A 16,710-nucleotide genomic window follows, 5' to 3' on the forward strand; every position below is an offset into this window, starting at 1 on the left:
TCTTATTAGAGAGGTTGAATCTTTTTCATGTTTATTGATTGTTCCTGTTTCCATTTTTTGTCAATTGCCTATTCTTTTCCTTTGCCTTTTTTTCTATTGTATCCATTAAAAATACATTTATTGCTTATTATGTGCCAGGTACTATTTTAGGCATTTCATATATGGTAGGAAAAAATTTCCATCCACACATGGTTTATATTCTAGAAAGGGTGATGCACAGAAACAATATAAGTAAGATAATTAGATAGCATATTAGAAGGTGATAAAGACTATGAAGAAAACAAAACAGGGAAGAGAACAAGGAGCTCATGGTAATTTGCAATTTTAAATCTCATGGCCAGGGCAGGCCACACTGAAAAGGTAATATTTGAGCAAACACTTGAAAGAGGACCTATGTGCCATCTGGTAGAAGGGTTTTCCAAGAAAAAGCTTAGAAGAACAGCTACCTATGCAGGGAAAGGCGAATAGAAGGTTAGGCCTGAGAAGTGAGAGGCTGTGGGGGGCTATCTTGGTCAGGGACTTATAAGCAGATGAAAGGACTTTGGCTTTTACATCTTGAGTGAAAACCTATGGGAGAATTTTGAGCACAGTATGTTCGAGAAGGATTATTGTAGCTACTGGGTTGAGAATAATAACATGAAATAAAAAATCAATAACAATCACGTGTATGTGGTGCTATGTTTCATGCACTGGGCCAGGCGCCTTACATATTTAAAGTCATTTAATCTATTCCAGAGTGCGAGGCAAGAATGGAAGGAAGCAGAGAGACCTGTTCTGGTTAATAGTAATCTTCTTACTGATTTATAGAAGTTCCTTCTTATTCCAGGTGCCACTTATCTTTTGGTGATTTTATGTGGTTGGAAATACCTTTTTCCATTCTGTGGGTTGTTTTACTATTTGTTACACTTTTTGCTATATATATATATATATATATATATATATATATATATATATATATTTCTTTGTACACGTGTTTATTCAATTTGTTGTGCTTTTCTCCCATTGGCTTTTTAGCAGATGCTTTAACTCCAGTCACTTACAATTTTTGGTTAGTTATTTCATCTTCCCTGCTACCACTGCACTTGGAACAAACCTCTTTTAGAACAATTACCAAATTATTAATGCATATCTTTATCATTGTTCAGTAAACACCAGGATGTGAGATTCTGTCTTACAAGTTATGCCTCAGTAACTAACACATAACCGGTACTCATTAAATGTTTGTAGAGGAAAGCGGGGAGAAGTGGTATGGTCTGGCATCACTTCACCTGGGGAAATGAGAAGATGGTGTGCTTCTGAAAGTGAAATAGAAAAGTGTCGAGGTGGGAGATGGCCTCACACTGCAAACTGCTTTGGTGCATTAGCCTAGAAACGTGGCTGGCATGAGATCATTTAGATGATACCTCCAGACGACCACTCTCATTTTACTACATACGACACCGTGGAAAGGAGGTTGAGAAATTCGCCAAAAGTTAAGCCGAGTGCAGGTTCTGTCGGAACTGTTTGGAAATTTGGAGTGTTTCCCGTAGCCTTTGGGCAAGCCATCAGAGGTGGCAAAGACGGGAACCGAGACGTAAGATTCCTATGCCAAATCCCTTTCCTCCAGCACCTGCTTGTGAAGCTTTGTGTACTCACTGCGCATGCGTCAATTTTCCCTTTAGGGATGGGCGGGGCACAGCCTTTGACTCAGTGGAGAGCCTGAGTGCGTGAGGGGGAGGAACAAAGCTGTTTCCTAGGTGACGGTGTGCCGGCCTCGGTGGTGGATTGAGCGGGTCTGAGCGAGGTTCCCAGAGGGCTGCGCGTCCCCGGTGTGTCGGCACGGTCATGGCGGGTTTGCTGAAGAAGGTAAGGTGAATGGGGAGGTCATTGTTGTAATTTAGACTGTGCGGTTAGAGTCAGCCCGATAGCCCCTGATCCTGCGGTGGCGGCCGGAACTGGCGCGGGCTTGCGGGTGCTTTTGGGGGGTACTCGTTGTGCTGTGCTTTCCGGGATGGCAGATTTAGTAGCTTCTCTGGGAGAGGCAGAAAAACGCTCCGAACAAGTGGCTCGGAGAGACCGATAGCTGGCTGGTTTTCGGCTGGTTTTAGCCAGGGAAGTGGTGGTTTTGCCCTTCCTTAGCGTGGTGGACGCGCCGAGTTGTAACCTGCGTGAACCTTTTGTTTTTGAACAGACCACGGGCCTTGTGGGATTGGCTGTGTGTGAGAGTCCACACGAGGTACGTGCTGCTTCTTTCCTGAGTTCCCAAAGAAGACTCCAACTCTGTGACCTCGTTTGAAAGGCTGTCGGAATGCGGATATTTCAAGCCCCAAATTACAGCTCAGCCTGAGAGCTGTCTTGAGACGAGAACAGTGTCTACCTCGTTGATCCGATGCCATTTCTTGTTGACTTTTCCCGTAGCATTCTCGTGGCTTTGCTGGTACTTTTATGAGTGTCCTCCCGTTCCTGTATCTCCAGTTTCCACCTTTTCTCCCGCCTCCCCTTTTCTGCCTGGGTGACCTCAGTACAGTTAGACTTACCGAATATATCGCTCTAGTAACTAACCCCTTATGTCATCAGTTTTCCATTCTAGTGGGTCTTTCCCATCAGTATTCAGAATGCTTGTATCTAACAAACCATCCTCGATCCTTTTCCTCGCTTCAGTAATCACCCCATTTTTCTCCTCCTTATAGATAACTCGAAAGACTTAATCAGTACTTAACTGTCTCCATTTTCTCTTATTCCCTTGTGAACACACTCCACTCAGACTTGGCTAGAACTGCTCTTTGCAAGGTCAGTATTTCTGTGCTGCTAAATCCAACGGTCAGCTCTCCTTTCTCATCTTAATTGACCCATTAACAGCACTTGTCACATTGGGCACTGTCTTCATCTAGCACTTTGTGCTTGGGGCCACCTCAATATCCTGGTTTTTTTTGTTTGTTTGTTTTTTTCCTCTTACTCTTTTTGCCTTCTCCTTTTCTGGTCATTTCTCGTATCCCACTTACAAATTTGAGAGTGCTAAGACTGGGTTCTTGGGACTTCTTGAGACTTTTCTCTATTTATATGCGTCTCCTTGTCTGGACCCGACCGAGTGGTTTTAAATACCACCAATACACTGATAATTCTTACATTTTTTTGTGGATCACTGACCTCTCTTTATGAGAGTCTTGTATATTTAATTGCTTAGTGGACATCTCCACTTGGATGTCAGACATGCAACCCAAACGTAATGTCCAAAATTGGCTTCTTATTCTTCTCCTTCAAACCTGTTCTTCTCGCAGGCTTGCTCACCTCAATGAATGACAGTTCCATTCTTGCAGTCACTCAGGTCAAAAACCTTGAAATCATGTTTAATTTTTTTGTTTTGTTTACGCCCCACATTTAGTACTTCATTAAATCCTTTGGGTTTTTACTTTTAACGTATCCAGATTTTGAGTACTTCTCACTATCTCCTCTGCTACTACCGTATTCTCAGCTACCATCATCAAGCTGTGGATAATTGCATTTGCTTCCTAACTGCCTCTCGCTTCTTGTCACCGTTTCAGTTTGGTCTTTTTTCACCCAAGCTAGAGTCAGCCTGCTTGTGAGTCAGGTCATGTCACTTTTCACAACCCTCCAGTGGCTTTCAATTTCACTCTAAAAGAGTCCTAACAGAGGCCCTCCAGATCACGATTCTACATACTGTATTCTACTAATTTATCCTGCTCATTGACTCTCTATTAGAAGGCAGATTTTTGTGAAGGCAGGGATTTTTCATTCCATTTGTTCACTGCTAGAGCTGTGACTAACTAGCACATGGTATGTGCTCAGAAAACATAAGGTTTGTTGGATGAATGTCTTAATTATGAGTTGATAATGGCTGGTTATTGTCTAAAACTGAACTCCTGGTTTTCCCTTTCTAAATCTATTTCTTTTACTGTGGACTCTATTTTTCCTGATGATGATGAGTCTTCCTACTCTCCAGGCTGGAGCTGGACATCACAGTTGGTACTTCTCTTTTCCCTGGATCTTCCTTCATGTTTATTTCAGCGACAAGTTCTGTTGATCCTTTTCTGTAATAGCTCTCCAGTCTTACCTCTTTATTCTCTTATGTGTAGACAATTACAGCAACTATCCTGCTGGCCTTTCTGCCTTTTTCTCCTCCATCGAGTCCTTTAAGTCACTACTACAGGTTAAGTTTCCTGGAACACAAATCTAATCATATAATTTTCCTAAATCATTTAATTGCCCACAGAATAATCCCAAATGCTTTAATGTGGCACACAAAACCACTTACAGTCTGACTCAGTTTTTCTCTAACTTTATCTCCTATACATTTCCTATGTGTTCTATATTCTAGCCACAGGCTGTCCAATAAAAATATAATGTGAATTATAAATGTAAGCCATGTTTGTAATTTTACGTTTTCTGGGATTCACTTTTTTTTTAAAAGAAAAATGTAAAAACTAACAACATATTTTACCTAACATAGTCAAAATATTTCGGTATATATTCGATATAAAAAGTAATATTTTTTATTTTTATACTAGATTTTCAAAGTCCACTGTATGTTTACATTTACAGCACATCGTATTTCAGACTAGCCACATTTCAAGTAGTCAGTAGCCATATTTGGCCAGTAACTACCTTACTGGATAGCATAGTTCAAGAAAAATACAACTGTATACTTACTGTGTTCCTTTTTTTCCTGCTATTCAATCCTTTGTGTGTATTCTATGTGTAAGATTGCTTTTTTCTACATCTTTAAGTGTCCAAGTCCTACCGTTTCTCCAGGTCTGTCTCAGATGCTGCTTTTTCTTGAACCTTTTCTCTGATATCTGCTGAAGTGACTCCCTCCAACAGAATAATAATAATGCTAACACGTACTGAAAGTTAATGTGTGCCTGGTACTGTTAAGTTACACAACAACCCCTGAAGCGGGTATTATTAACATCTCCATTTTAGAACCCAAGTCTCTTATCAGGCCTTTCTATTGCCATATCCTTTGCTAAAATTAAGAAGAGATGAGGGCAAAAACCCACACATAATTTGGATTATATGTTATCTGACAAGGTCTAAATTAGTATAATTAAAAATACCCTCTATTATTGGATATCATATTCAAATATATAAATAATGTCTAAATATGCAGATTATTTTTTAAGAAAAACAATTAGAGGCCCTCAAGGTTTGTTTGTTTATTCATATGTATATTGTGAATATATACAAATAGAAGTAGGTATTAGTACCTATCGATTTTATACAATTAAACTAAAATTTCAAATTAAATACAAGGAAATAAAAAATAATTATGTATGTATATTTATGATTATACTTGTTATTTATGAACTGTCATGAGTCAGGATCTGCTTAACGACTTCTAACCATGTGACTTTACTACTAACCACTGTTTGTGAACTTTAAGTTCACTGTGCTTCAATACGTGCTGTGCAGTGACTCAGTTCTCTTGCTCCTTTTCTCTATTAAGCTTGTGGTGAAACCTTCATTAACATGGTACCAACTCAGTCATTATAAAGCTGAAATATCATGATTACATTTAGTTAAATTTGATCATCCTGATTAGCATTGCATATTTTACGCATATAGGGAGTTATCTAAAATAATGTAAGGGGGGAGGAGAGAGAGAGAGAGAGAGAGAAAGAAAGAATGAATGAATCTGAAGCAGGCTCCACATCCAGCACAGAGCCTGATGGGGGTCTTGATCTCATGATGATGAGATCCTGATCTGAGCTGAAATCAAGAGCTTTACTAACTGAGCCACCCAGATGCCCCTGTATTTTTTATTTCTACAGAAATTCAAATAAGAAAACTTGGGGGGAAAATCTGAATTTGAGTGCTTAGGATCTCAAATTGAGAAATAATGATTTAGTAAATGAGTTGATTTTCAAATAGATCATTAACAATAAGTTAGGATGCAGTTTTATTTTTACTTGTTATTATACCTTTAAATTATATACAACTTTTGTTCATGGAGCATGAAAACTATCCATATTTGTACAGTTGACGCTTGAACAATACAGGTTTGAACTGCATGGGTCTACTTATATGCAGATTTTTTTCAATAAATACAGTATGGTATTGTAATCATATTTTCCTGATGATTTTCTTAATAACATTTTCTTTTCTCTAGCTTAACTTTATTGTAAGAATACAATATATGATACATACAACATACAAAATATGTGTTAACTGTTTATGTTATTGATAAGGCTTCCAGTCAGTAGTAGGCTATGACTAGTCAAGTTTCTGGGGAGTCAAAAGTTCTGTGTGGATTTTCAGCCATGACAGGGATTGACCCCATAACCCCAGCATTGTTCAAGGGTTCACTATACTCATAGTTTTAAAGGGGATGGTTTTATAGGGCACAGGCATGAAGCAATTGTAGCAAAGAAGAGTTAAATGCTTTGTAAAAATCAGAAGTGAGGTTTTTTTAAATACTTCATGAGACTTTAAAGTGTTCCATTAAATCTGGTGGTATTTTAAACTGGAAATGTATGTGATTTGTCTTTTCAGAGGCTAAGAATACTGTACACAAAGATTCTTGATGTTCTTGAGCAAATTCCTAAAAATGCAGCATATAGAAAGTATACAGAACAGATTACAAATGAAAAGTTGAGTATGGTTAAAGCGGTAAGTAGATGACTTGATTTTGCTTTCTTGGATTTATGGTTTCCGGTGCAACATTAACAACAACAACAAAAAAATCAGGTGCTTGTGTTTTGCATATTCTGCATACTTCCTTTCATTTCTCTTCTTCTGTGCTTTCCTTCCATCCTTTTTCCCTTTCATTCAGCAAACTCCTGTCCACTAAGTGCTTTCCTTCTGCAGGCCACTATAAGATACTGGAGTGGAAGAATAAGGTCAAGTCCCTTCTGTAGGCTAACATTGTCGCTGCTTCTTTTACCTCTTTTCCCTCTCAAGTCCTTCACTGATTGTTGATTTATTTATAGATATGTCAGTCTTATCTCTTCTCTAGTTTCAGAGTAAAGAAGAAAATGAAAGCAAAACAAACAAAAAATGTGTGTTGTGTTTAAAGAAAATCGTCAGAAATAACTATTTTAAAAAGTGCTTTGTTGCAAAGAGACCAGGTTAGTCTCTTAACTACCAGAAATTATATCAAGCATTGTTAATGGGCTGAATATGTACCCACACCCTCCCCAAATTCATCTGTTGAAGCCCTAACCCTCGGTGTTAGGTTAGGAACCTCTACAGAGGTAATTAAGGTTAATGAGGTCATAAGATTGGCCCTCTGCTCCAATTTTTTTATTTTTTATTTTATTTTTTTAAAAGAAGGGCTTTAGGGGTAGCTGGGTGGCTTAGTCGGTTGAACATCCGACTTCGGCTCAGGTCATGATCTCACGGTCCTTGAGTTCGAGCCCTGTGTTGGGCTCTGTGCTGACAGCTCAGAGCCTGGAGCCTGCTTCAAATTCTGTGCCTCCCTCTCTCTCTGACCCTCCCCCGTTCATGAAGGACTTGAGAGGGAAAAGAGGTAAAAGAAGCAGCGACAATGTTAGCCTACAGAAGGGACTTGACCTTATTCTTCCACTCCAGTATCTAATAGTGGCCTGCAGAAGGAAAGCACTTAGTGGACAGGAGTTTGCTGAATGAAAGGGAAAAAGGATGGAAGGAAAGCACAGAAGAAGACAGTCTCTCACTGTCTCAAAAATAAATAAACATTAAAAAAAAAAAGGGCTTTATTTTTTGTTTTTAATGTTTATTCATTTTTGAGAGCGTGAGAGAGACAGAGACAGAGAGAGTGTGAGTGGGGGAGGGGCAGAGACAGCAGGAGACACAGAATCCGAAGCAGGCTCCAGGCTCTGAGCTGTCAGCACAGAACCCGAGGCAGGGCTTGAACTCAAGAGCCATGAACTCACGACCTGAGCTGAAGTTGGATGCTTAACTGAGTGAGCTGCCCACATGCCCCTGAATTTTGGCTTTAAAACTTAGTTAATTCTGAGTTAGACAGTCTTTCTCAAACATGTTCATCTGCTTTCCCCCACCCTTTCTTTTCCAACTATTATTTATTCAAGAACCACTGAATGCCTGTTATATGCCATGTGTGGTTGTAGGCATGGAAGCTAGTGCGTATAAGGAAGTGAACAAAACATAAAAATCCCTGCTTTCTTGGAGATTACACATTAATGGTGGGAGGCAAAGAATTAAGGAAATAAAGAAAGTCATTACATGGCATGTTAGAAGATAGTTAAGTGCAGTGAAGGAAAAATGGAAAAAGAGAATGATGTGTTTCAGGGTCAGGGATGTTACAATATGTATTTGTTTCCTGTGCCTCTTCTAATAAACTTAGTGGCTTAAAACAGTAGAAATTTATTCTTTTACATTTTTGGAAGCCGGAACTCTAAAGTTAGTATCAAGGGCCCAAATCAAGGTTATCAACAGGGCTACACTTGCTTTAGAGGTTCTAGGGGAGAATCTGTTCCTTGACTCTTCAGCTTTGGTGGTTTTTAGCATTTCGTGGCTTATGGCCACATCACCCTAATCTCTGCCTCTGTGGTCACATTACTTTCCCTTCTATGCATAATTTCCCTCTGCGTTTGTCTTATAAGGACACTTGTATTTGGACCCACTTAGCTATTTTAGAATAATCTGCCTGTCTCAGGATTTTTAATTAACATCTACAAAGTACTTGCCATACGGGGTAACATTCATAGGTTTCAGAGATTAGGTCATGTACATTTTGTGGGGCATTATTTAGCCCACCACAATATAAATTATTATCCTAGTGATCCTTACTAAGAAGGTGATATATGAGCGATGGAAGTAAAGAACAAGCCATGCAGATATCCCTGGGCAGCCAGCAGATGCCCTGAGGCAGAAACATGCCAATTCCTGTAGAAAATATCTTTGTTTTTTTCTCCCTCTTTTCATTCCATTTGTGGGCCAAAAAACCATCCTACTTAACACCTTACTTAATGTATGTGTAAGTGTGTACATACTTCCTGGCTCTCACAAAGCTCAGTTGACTAGAAATAAATAAATAAATATATGTCATTGAATTTTCTAGGTATTTTTTTTTAACCTCTTATTGAAGAATAATGTACATAAAGAAATGTGCCATCATCTAAGTGTAGAGCTTGATGGCTTTTCACAAAGTAACCACACCCATGTTAACACCAAATCAAAAGGACATTTCCAGAATGCCCAAACTCTCTCGTTCCCCTTCAAGTTACTACCCTCCTAAAGATAACTACTCTTCTGACCTCTAACACGAAATATTCATTTTGCCTGGATTTTCACTTTTTATAAATGGAATCCTCATTCTGTGCTCTTTTGTCCATGGTTTCTTTCACTTAATACTGTGTTTGAGAGAATCATGTTATTGCATACGGTTGTAGTTTGTACATTCTCACTGCTATATAGTATTCTGTTATATCCAAATACTATATTTATTAATTATATATGCTCATTTGAATTATTTCCAGTTTGGAGTTATAATTTGTGCTACTGTTCTTGTGCTAACATTCTTGAACATGTCATTTGATTAATGTATTACGCTTTCTGTTTGGTGTATACCTAGGAATGGAATTCTGGGTCACAGGGTAGTATTTATTTTCAATACCAGTGCTCTCAGAGGAAATATAGGAAATACTAAGAAAATAAAGTGGTATTTTTTTTTTTTAATTTTTTTTTTTTTTCAACGTTTTTATTTATTTTTGGGACAGAGAGAGACAGAGCATGAACGGGGGAGGGGCAGAGAGAGAGGGAGACACAGAATCGGAAGCAGGCTCCAGGCTCTGAGCCATCAGCCCAGAGCCCGATGCGGGGCTCGAACTCACGGATCGTGAGATCGTGACCTGGCTGAAGTCGGACGCTTAACCGACTGCGCCACCCAGGCGCCCCTAAAGTGGTATTTTTAAATCTGTACTTTAGAAAGACTGAATTGGGCATCGTATTTCTTACTGTTGATAAGCAAGTTAATATTAAGACAGAAAAGCAATAAAATAGTAGAGAGATGAAATGGGTTTCCACCACATATTTGGCAAACATTAGCAAGGGTACAATGAAAGAAAAATTAATTATATTTGCCAAATTAAGTGCTGTTTTATATTTGGGTCTTTTTAATTGGGATATTGGCCTCAATATCCTAATTAAATATTAGATATAGATATCTAATTAAATATTAGATATTGCACTCCTTTGTTTAAATCTTTTTTTCTTTTTTTTCCTTAAATTTTAGGAACCAGATGTTAAGAAATTAGAAGACCAACTTCAGGGTGGCCAACTGGAAGAGGTGATTCTTCAGGTAAAGAAAAAGTTGAATAGTTAGATGTTTGGTTTTAAATGTTCAGAGGCACAATATTTAGAGATATAAAACTGACATTCCAGAAAAAAAGGAAAACTGAATTTCTTTATTTGTATCAACTCTCAAATATAAGAATAATCACATGTAGGAAATCTTTCTATCATGTATATGTCAAATATTTATCATTAATTATGCATGAATTTATGAGGCTTCTGTTGGAAAATTGGAGTGTGAAACACCTTGAATTTAATCAGCATGTTCTTGTTAGCCTTACTTTAGTTCAAACTAGTAACACAGTGTTACTGTTATATGGACACTTTTATCTTTTTAGATACAAATACTTTTATTTTAAAGGCTTAGTATATTTTTAATATGGAGAGATACAGATCTTGTGAATCATAAAATTAAAATACACTTTTATTTTTGTTGGATTAACACATCTATGTTGCCAAGAATGCTGCAATTTTTAATTAAATCAGGGGAAATTATGCCTCTTTTTTAGGTTGTGCATTTTTTCCTGAATTATTAGTAAGGTTAAACTTAAAATATGTTCTTGTGTTTTATATAAAGCATGTCATTAATGCTTTTACTCTATCATTTGTGTTTAGTATTTTTCTTCTTTATTTCTTTGAGTGTTTTTTCAAATAAAAGAGATACTAATCATTGTCTGCACATTTTTTTTAGTCTGTTCTTTGCCTTTTGACTTCAACTGAGTATCTTTTCTCATAATTTTTCTTGATTAAATCACCCTGCCCCTTTGCCCCATCACTTTAGAACCCCCTCTCCCATATTATAGGTTTAGATGTCTCCCCTTAAATATGTCTGATATTCAGTTCTGTTTCATTTAATTTGTACATATTTTTGTATTTAAAAAAAATGCAACGATTTATTCTTTTCTTGTGTTTTATTAAAGGACAAAGAAAAGGAAATACTGGGGGGTATTGGTGATGAGGGAGTTATATCACCAACAGACATGATATGCAAATTCAGAAGAATTGTTAGATGACTCTGTAAAAGAGGAATAGGGCATTCAGACGGCTTTTTATGAATGTAGACCATTTTCAGTCATTCAAAGGCCTGTTTTCCTGGCCTTTCTATTCATTTGCCAGCTGTTGTACCATATGGGAACTTGATGCTAACTTATTTTCCTTTTCTGTTCCTCTTTCCTTTCTGTCAGATTTCCCTTTGATCATGACTTTATTTAACCGATACATTAGTTTATCATGCACTTATAGTCTTAAAATTCAATAAGTATTTTTAAGTCAGCTGTGCAGTTCTCCATGTTTTATGGGCGATAGATTAAATTTTAATAATGTTTTACTTAACCCAATATATTTAAAATATTATTAAACATGTAATCAATTTAAAAATATTGACATATTTTGCATTCTTTTTTATACTAGGTCTTTAAAATCTAGTGTGTATTTTGTACTTGCAGCACATATGCATTTGAACTAGCTGCATTTCCAGTGCTCACTCAGTAGTCACATGTAGGTAGCAGACAGCATGAGAGGAATAAGGAAAAGGTAGTGAGTGTGTTAGAAGCTAAAGGAAGGGAGAAGGGGTGGGCACTGGGCCACATGCAGCTGGGTCCAGCTATGTTCTGGGTTAGGCAGCCTCCTCACACTACACAACGCCTTGGGGGCTTAAAAATGTTCGAGGGACCTGGGCCAAAGGGCAGTCAGGGATATTTTTAATTAGTGTTTATACTGTTTTCTCATTGCAGCATTAGTAAATCCCTCCACCTCCAGATTTCGTTTAATCTACTCTTTAATTCATTGTACACATTTTAGACTGTTGCTGCTACACACAGATTGTCTGTTTTGTACCACTGGCATAAACGAGGCATTGCTTTAAACTACAGAATTACAGCCTGTGATAGACTCTGGCACTTACTCTGTATTTGAATTCCTTCTCTGACATCCTGACAAGTCTTTAATAGTGTTCTTTCTTCTAAGTTGGCCAGAGTTGTCATAGGTCTTTTGTTGTATAAAAATTGTGAAATAAAAAGATACCTGAAATATATTCGTCAAATATGTTATAAATTTGTTTCAAGGGAAAAAGTAAATATAACAACCTTTGATAAGGAAATTAATTCAATCAACAAATATTTTTTGTCCACCTGTGATATTCTACATTCCATAGATCACTGTTTTACAAACTGTGGATCTCAAGTGATTATGGATCAGTAAAATCAGATGGGTTGTGACTAGCATTTAAAAAAATATAATAGAGAATAATGTATCATAGCTAGTAAAAGCAATCATATTTTTAGTTTTGTTTTAGGTATATGTGTGTGTTGTGGTTCCTTCAGCAGAATTTGTTTGTTGTGTTTTACGATGGGCCATGATAAAATAAGTTTGAAAGCCATTCACACTGGTAAAGAGACATACTTCTGATCCTCAAAGAATTTGGAGTCTAATAGTGAAACAGACAATTAGTTTGAAAACTCACCACATAAGCTTTTGAACACTCTAATAGCAAATTTTAATCAGTAGAAAAATTCAAAAGCCATCTTTTCTTACTCATGATTGTGTAGCTATGAAAGGTAAGGTAATTAATGATGTAGAACATTTGATGGTAGAATAGCTTATTAGGTATGAATATGATAATAGTTCTGATAATTATATTTCAGTCATTAGCTATGGTAAATATCTATTAAATAGTATAATCAAATGCTCTTTTAAAAAATTTTTATTAACAGGCTGAAAATGAACTAAGTCTGGCAAGAAAAATGATACGGTGGAAACCATGGGAGCCTTTAGTGGAAGAGCCTCCTGCCAACCAATGGAAATGGCCAATATAATCATCATTAAATGACTAGCATGTTGATGGGAAACTGATGTAATTAAATGTTCCTTATTATTAATATCTAAAATCAAGACAACTAATACAGAACGTATTTAGGAGACTTGTTAAAATTGATGACTGTGCTAATAGGGATTTGTGAATCCATACTTGATATGTAAAGCATTCACTTAAATTATTTCAAAGATTTTTTTTTATTTTGTTTTTTTTTTTTTTAAAACAGAGAGGTTGTGGAAAGATTGGAAAGTTAATTGGAGAAGTTCTTATAGATTTTCAATGCAGAAGCCATAGTTGAAATGTGAAGTATTTTTAGGCATGTCTTCAACACATCACTTAATGGTTTTTATCCTGAAAAAAATAGGAAAGATACTTAATTAGTATTGTTGTTTAGACAAATTTTATAAATCGCTGAAGTAGTAAAAGTAAAAACCATCAAATTGTAGTTGTACAGTTGAGGAAACTGATTTGGTATTTGAAAGGAAGACTTATTTATAGTCATTGTAAAAATGTTTCCTTTTGTCTCATTTAAAGAAGTTAGTTTTCTGTTCCTTAGCCTTTTGTTTTCTTGATCAACCAAAGTACATCAAGGTAGAGATAGAATTTATGTAAAAGAAGAGACATGGCGAGTTCCTAAAGTTTATCTGACTTATGAACAGGCTTATATTCAGAACATCTTTGTGTCACATGGGTTGTAACTTCAAAGTAGAATCACTAGGTGGTTTTCACTAAGTTTCTAATATGAGTGCAGCTGGGTATCAAACCGAAAATAAATGCTATCGAAGGAAAGAAACAGTTGGCATAAATTACTTTTAATGTGTCCTCACCCTTTTTTCCTGGGCCCTATCATTTCTAAATACTTAAATTTGGTATTTTTTAACTTCAAGATAATGGTCTTGTGTGTTTGTATGCATATGTGTGTGTTTTGCCATTCCTTGTGGCAAAGCAGAATCAATTCAGAATTTTTAGAATGAGAAAATTGTATTTTTTCCAATATATTTCTCCCCTTACAGCGCTGTAAATTAAATGATAAATAAATATTAAATGAAGTGGATTGAGTTACTTTTTAGCAGTCTGAATGCAAGAGAAAGCTTCTGCGGGGGAAGTGGGAAAAGCTTTAGAGGGAGTCAGAAGTCCAGGGGTTCTCATTCCCATGGTCCTGTTGCTGTTGTGAACTCAGTGACCAAGTGGAGGCAAGAAGAAATTATGATTTATAGCTTCCTTTTCAGGTCTAAGCATTTGCTTTCACTATAATAAATTATATTTATAGCCAACCATTTTTTTCAGGTCCTTTGAGCACATAACAAACAGATGACTTGGTGTGTCTTTTCTCCAACGTTTTAGCCCCACTTCCACGGTTCTTGGGTGTCTTATCTATTTCACCAACAGAGCTTCTCTGTGCCTGTTGATTAAAAGGACCTTATTGGGGGCGCCTGGGTGGCTCAGTCAGTTAAGCGTCGGACTTCAGCTCAGGTCACGATCTCACACTCCGTGAGTTCAAGCCCCGCGTCGGGTTCTGTGCTGACAGCTCAGAGCCTGGAGCCTGCTTCGGATTCTGTGTCTCGCTCTCTATCTGCCGCTCCCCTGCTCATGCTCTCTCTGTGTCTCAAAAATAAATAAAAACATTAAAAAAAAAAAAAAGGACCTTATTGATGTTTGCATTAGAAATGCTAGTGGTAAGGGCGCCGGGGTGGTTCAGTCGCATGAGCGTCCAACTTCGGCTCGGGTCACGATCTCACAGTCTGTGAGTTCAAGCCCCACGTTGGGCTCTGTGCTGATAGCTCAGCCCTCTCTCTCTGCCCCTCCCACCCCCCACGCTCTGTCTCTCTTTCTGAAAAATCAAACCTTAGAAAAAAAAATTTTTTAAAGAAATGCTAGTGGTAGAATAGTAGTTGTAATACAGTAATAGTAGCTAATATTTGTTAATGTTTGCCAGGCACTATTCTAAGTAGTTGACTGATTTCCCTCTTAAATCTGCACTACAACTCAGGAGTATGATTTTTACAGGGCGCCTGGGTGGCTCAGTCAGTTAAGGATCCGACTTCTGCTCTGTCATGATCTCAAGGCTCATGAATTTGAACTCCACATCAGGCTCTGTGCTGACAGCTCAGAGCCTGGAGCCTGCTTCAGATTCTCTGTCTCCTTTTCTCTCTGCCTCTATTCCAGTTGCACACACACATACACACACTCCCTTTGTCTCTCAAAAATAAACATTAAAAAAAACAAACTGATCTTGCAAATTATCTCCATTTCTCCAGATAAGGAAACCAGAATTCAGTGTGAATAGTGCTCTCCTGCTATTGTACTCCATTGTAGGCTACGTGGGGACCTTGGAAAAACAGGTGAAGAGATGGTGTAAGAACATAACCAAGGTTGTGTAGCTAGTAAGATGTAGAGCTAAATTTTGAACCTAGACAGTCTTCCTCCAGAACTCGTGTTCTTAACCGTTAGATTATTTTTTATGAACATTCTTGGGTTGTTACTCCTGCCTGTACTATGTGGACTTTCCAAAACAGGCTCCATCCTGCTTACTTGACTTGTTTTGTCAAAGTAACTATACAGAATAAATAGGAACAGAGGTAGTAAACTGGATTTCATTTTGTGCAAAAATCTTCATATGGATTATAGGTAGATCATGTTAATGGGGTAGGTATTTAAAAGGCATGGCTATGTTTATTTTTACATTTTTTACATTCATGTTTATTTTTACATTTACTAACTGCCATTCCAACTGCTCAGAGAACCTTACTGAACCTGATAGTTTTTTACTCCTATAAACTTCCAGATTAAGCTTTCCTGATCATTTTACAAATGATTCTATTTAAAGATCTTCAGTGTTGCTGAGTGGCTTCTAGACTAATTTTAGTAATTTTCAGAATGGCCTATTTCAAATCTCCCTAGGCTTCTCATATTTCATTCAGATTAATCATACACCACATACTTCAAAAGAAAAAGAAGCTTATCAGTTTGAGCCTTGCAAACAAAAAGATGGCAGCAAAGTTGACGCCCCCTTTCTTCTATCTGGGTACTGAGTGCAGAATATTCAAATTTCTCCCATTCTTTCCTTTGGGATGGAAATGATTTACATCTAGGATGACCGTATAATTTTTCATTCAGCCTGTAAATGATTTTGAGAGAAGAAGTGTTAATACTTTCATAAGGATGGGGTTCCGGGGTAGCTCAGTCGAGCATCTGACTCTTGATTTTGGCTCAGGTCATGATTCCAGGGTTGTGGGATCAAGACCTGCATTGGGCTCCGTGCTGAACGTGGAGCCTGCTTAATACTCTGTCTCTCTCTCTGTCTCTCTCCCCGACTCATGTTCTCTCTCTCTAAAAGAAAAAAATTCCATAAGGTAACAGGAATAAACTATGACTGTCACGGGCAAACAGGGTATGTGGCGCCCACTGGAGTAAGGCTCAGTTCTGAGGGCCGCCTTCCTTTCTACCCCAGAACTTGGAAAAGTAGTCTTACCTGAATAGAAATGACAGGATGTCAGCAGTGGCAGCCATTGTGAGCCACCAGGACTCAGGTTTCATTGTGTTTCTTCATTATCTGTTACTCTACTCCCTACGCCCCTACCCCCCTCAGAATTGGGATGGAAGAAAAGGGGTTTATCTTTGTCATTTCCTTTTCCAGTCCTAAAGTGCAGTTACAGAAGTGAAGCTAA

General features: G+C 37.6%; 1 protein-coding gene across 2 annotated transcripts; it reads left to right on the plus strand.

Moving 5' to 3' along the window:
• Positions 1-1,737: 1,737 nt before the first annotated feature.
• Positions 1,738-14,096, plus strand: NDUFA5 (NADH:ubiquinone oxidoreductase subunit A5). Of its 2 annotated transcripts, XM_025929636.2 has the most exons (5): positions 1,738-1,845; positions 2,171-2,215; positions 6,490-6,606; positions 10,172-10,237; positions 12,942-14,096. In XM_025929636.2, the coding sequence occupies exons 1-5, from the start codon at positions 1,825-1,827 to the stop codon at positions 13,041-13,043; spliced, it is 351 nt and encodes a 116-aa protein (XP_025785421.2). In that variant the 5' UTR covers positions 1,738-1,824; the 3' UTR covers positions 13,044-14,096. The 2 variants fall into 2 exon arrangements, with proteins under 2 accessions (XP_025785421.2, XP_025785423.2); XM_025929638.2 differs by lacking the exon at positions 6,490-6,606.
• Positions 14,097-16,710: the final 2,614 nt, after the last annotated feature.

The sequence above is a fragment of the Puma concolor genome, chromosome A2 (assembly GCF_028749965.1).
Source record: "Puma concolor isolate L17-30 chromosome A2, mPumCon1.1.hap2, whole genome shotgun sequence".
NCBI classification, from domain to species: Eukaryota; Metazoa; Chordata; class Mammalia; order Carnivora; family Felidae; genus Puma; species Puma concolor.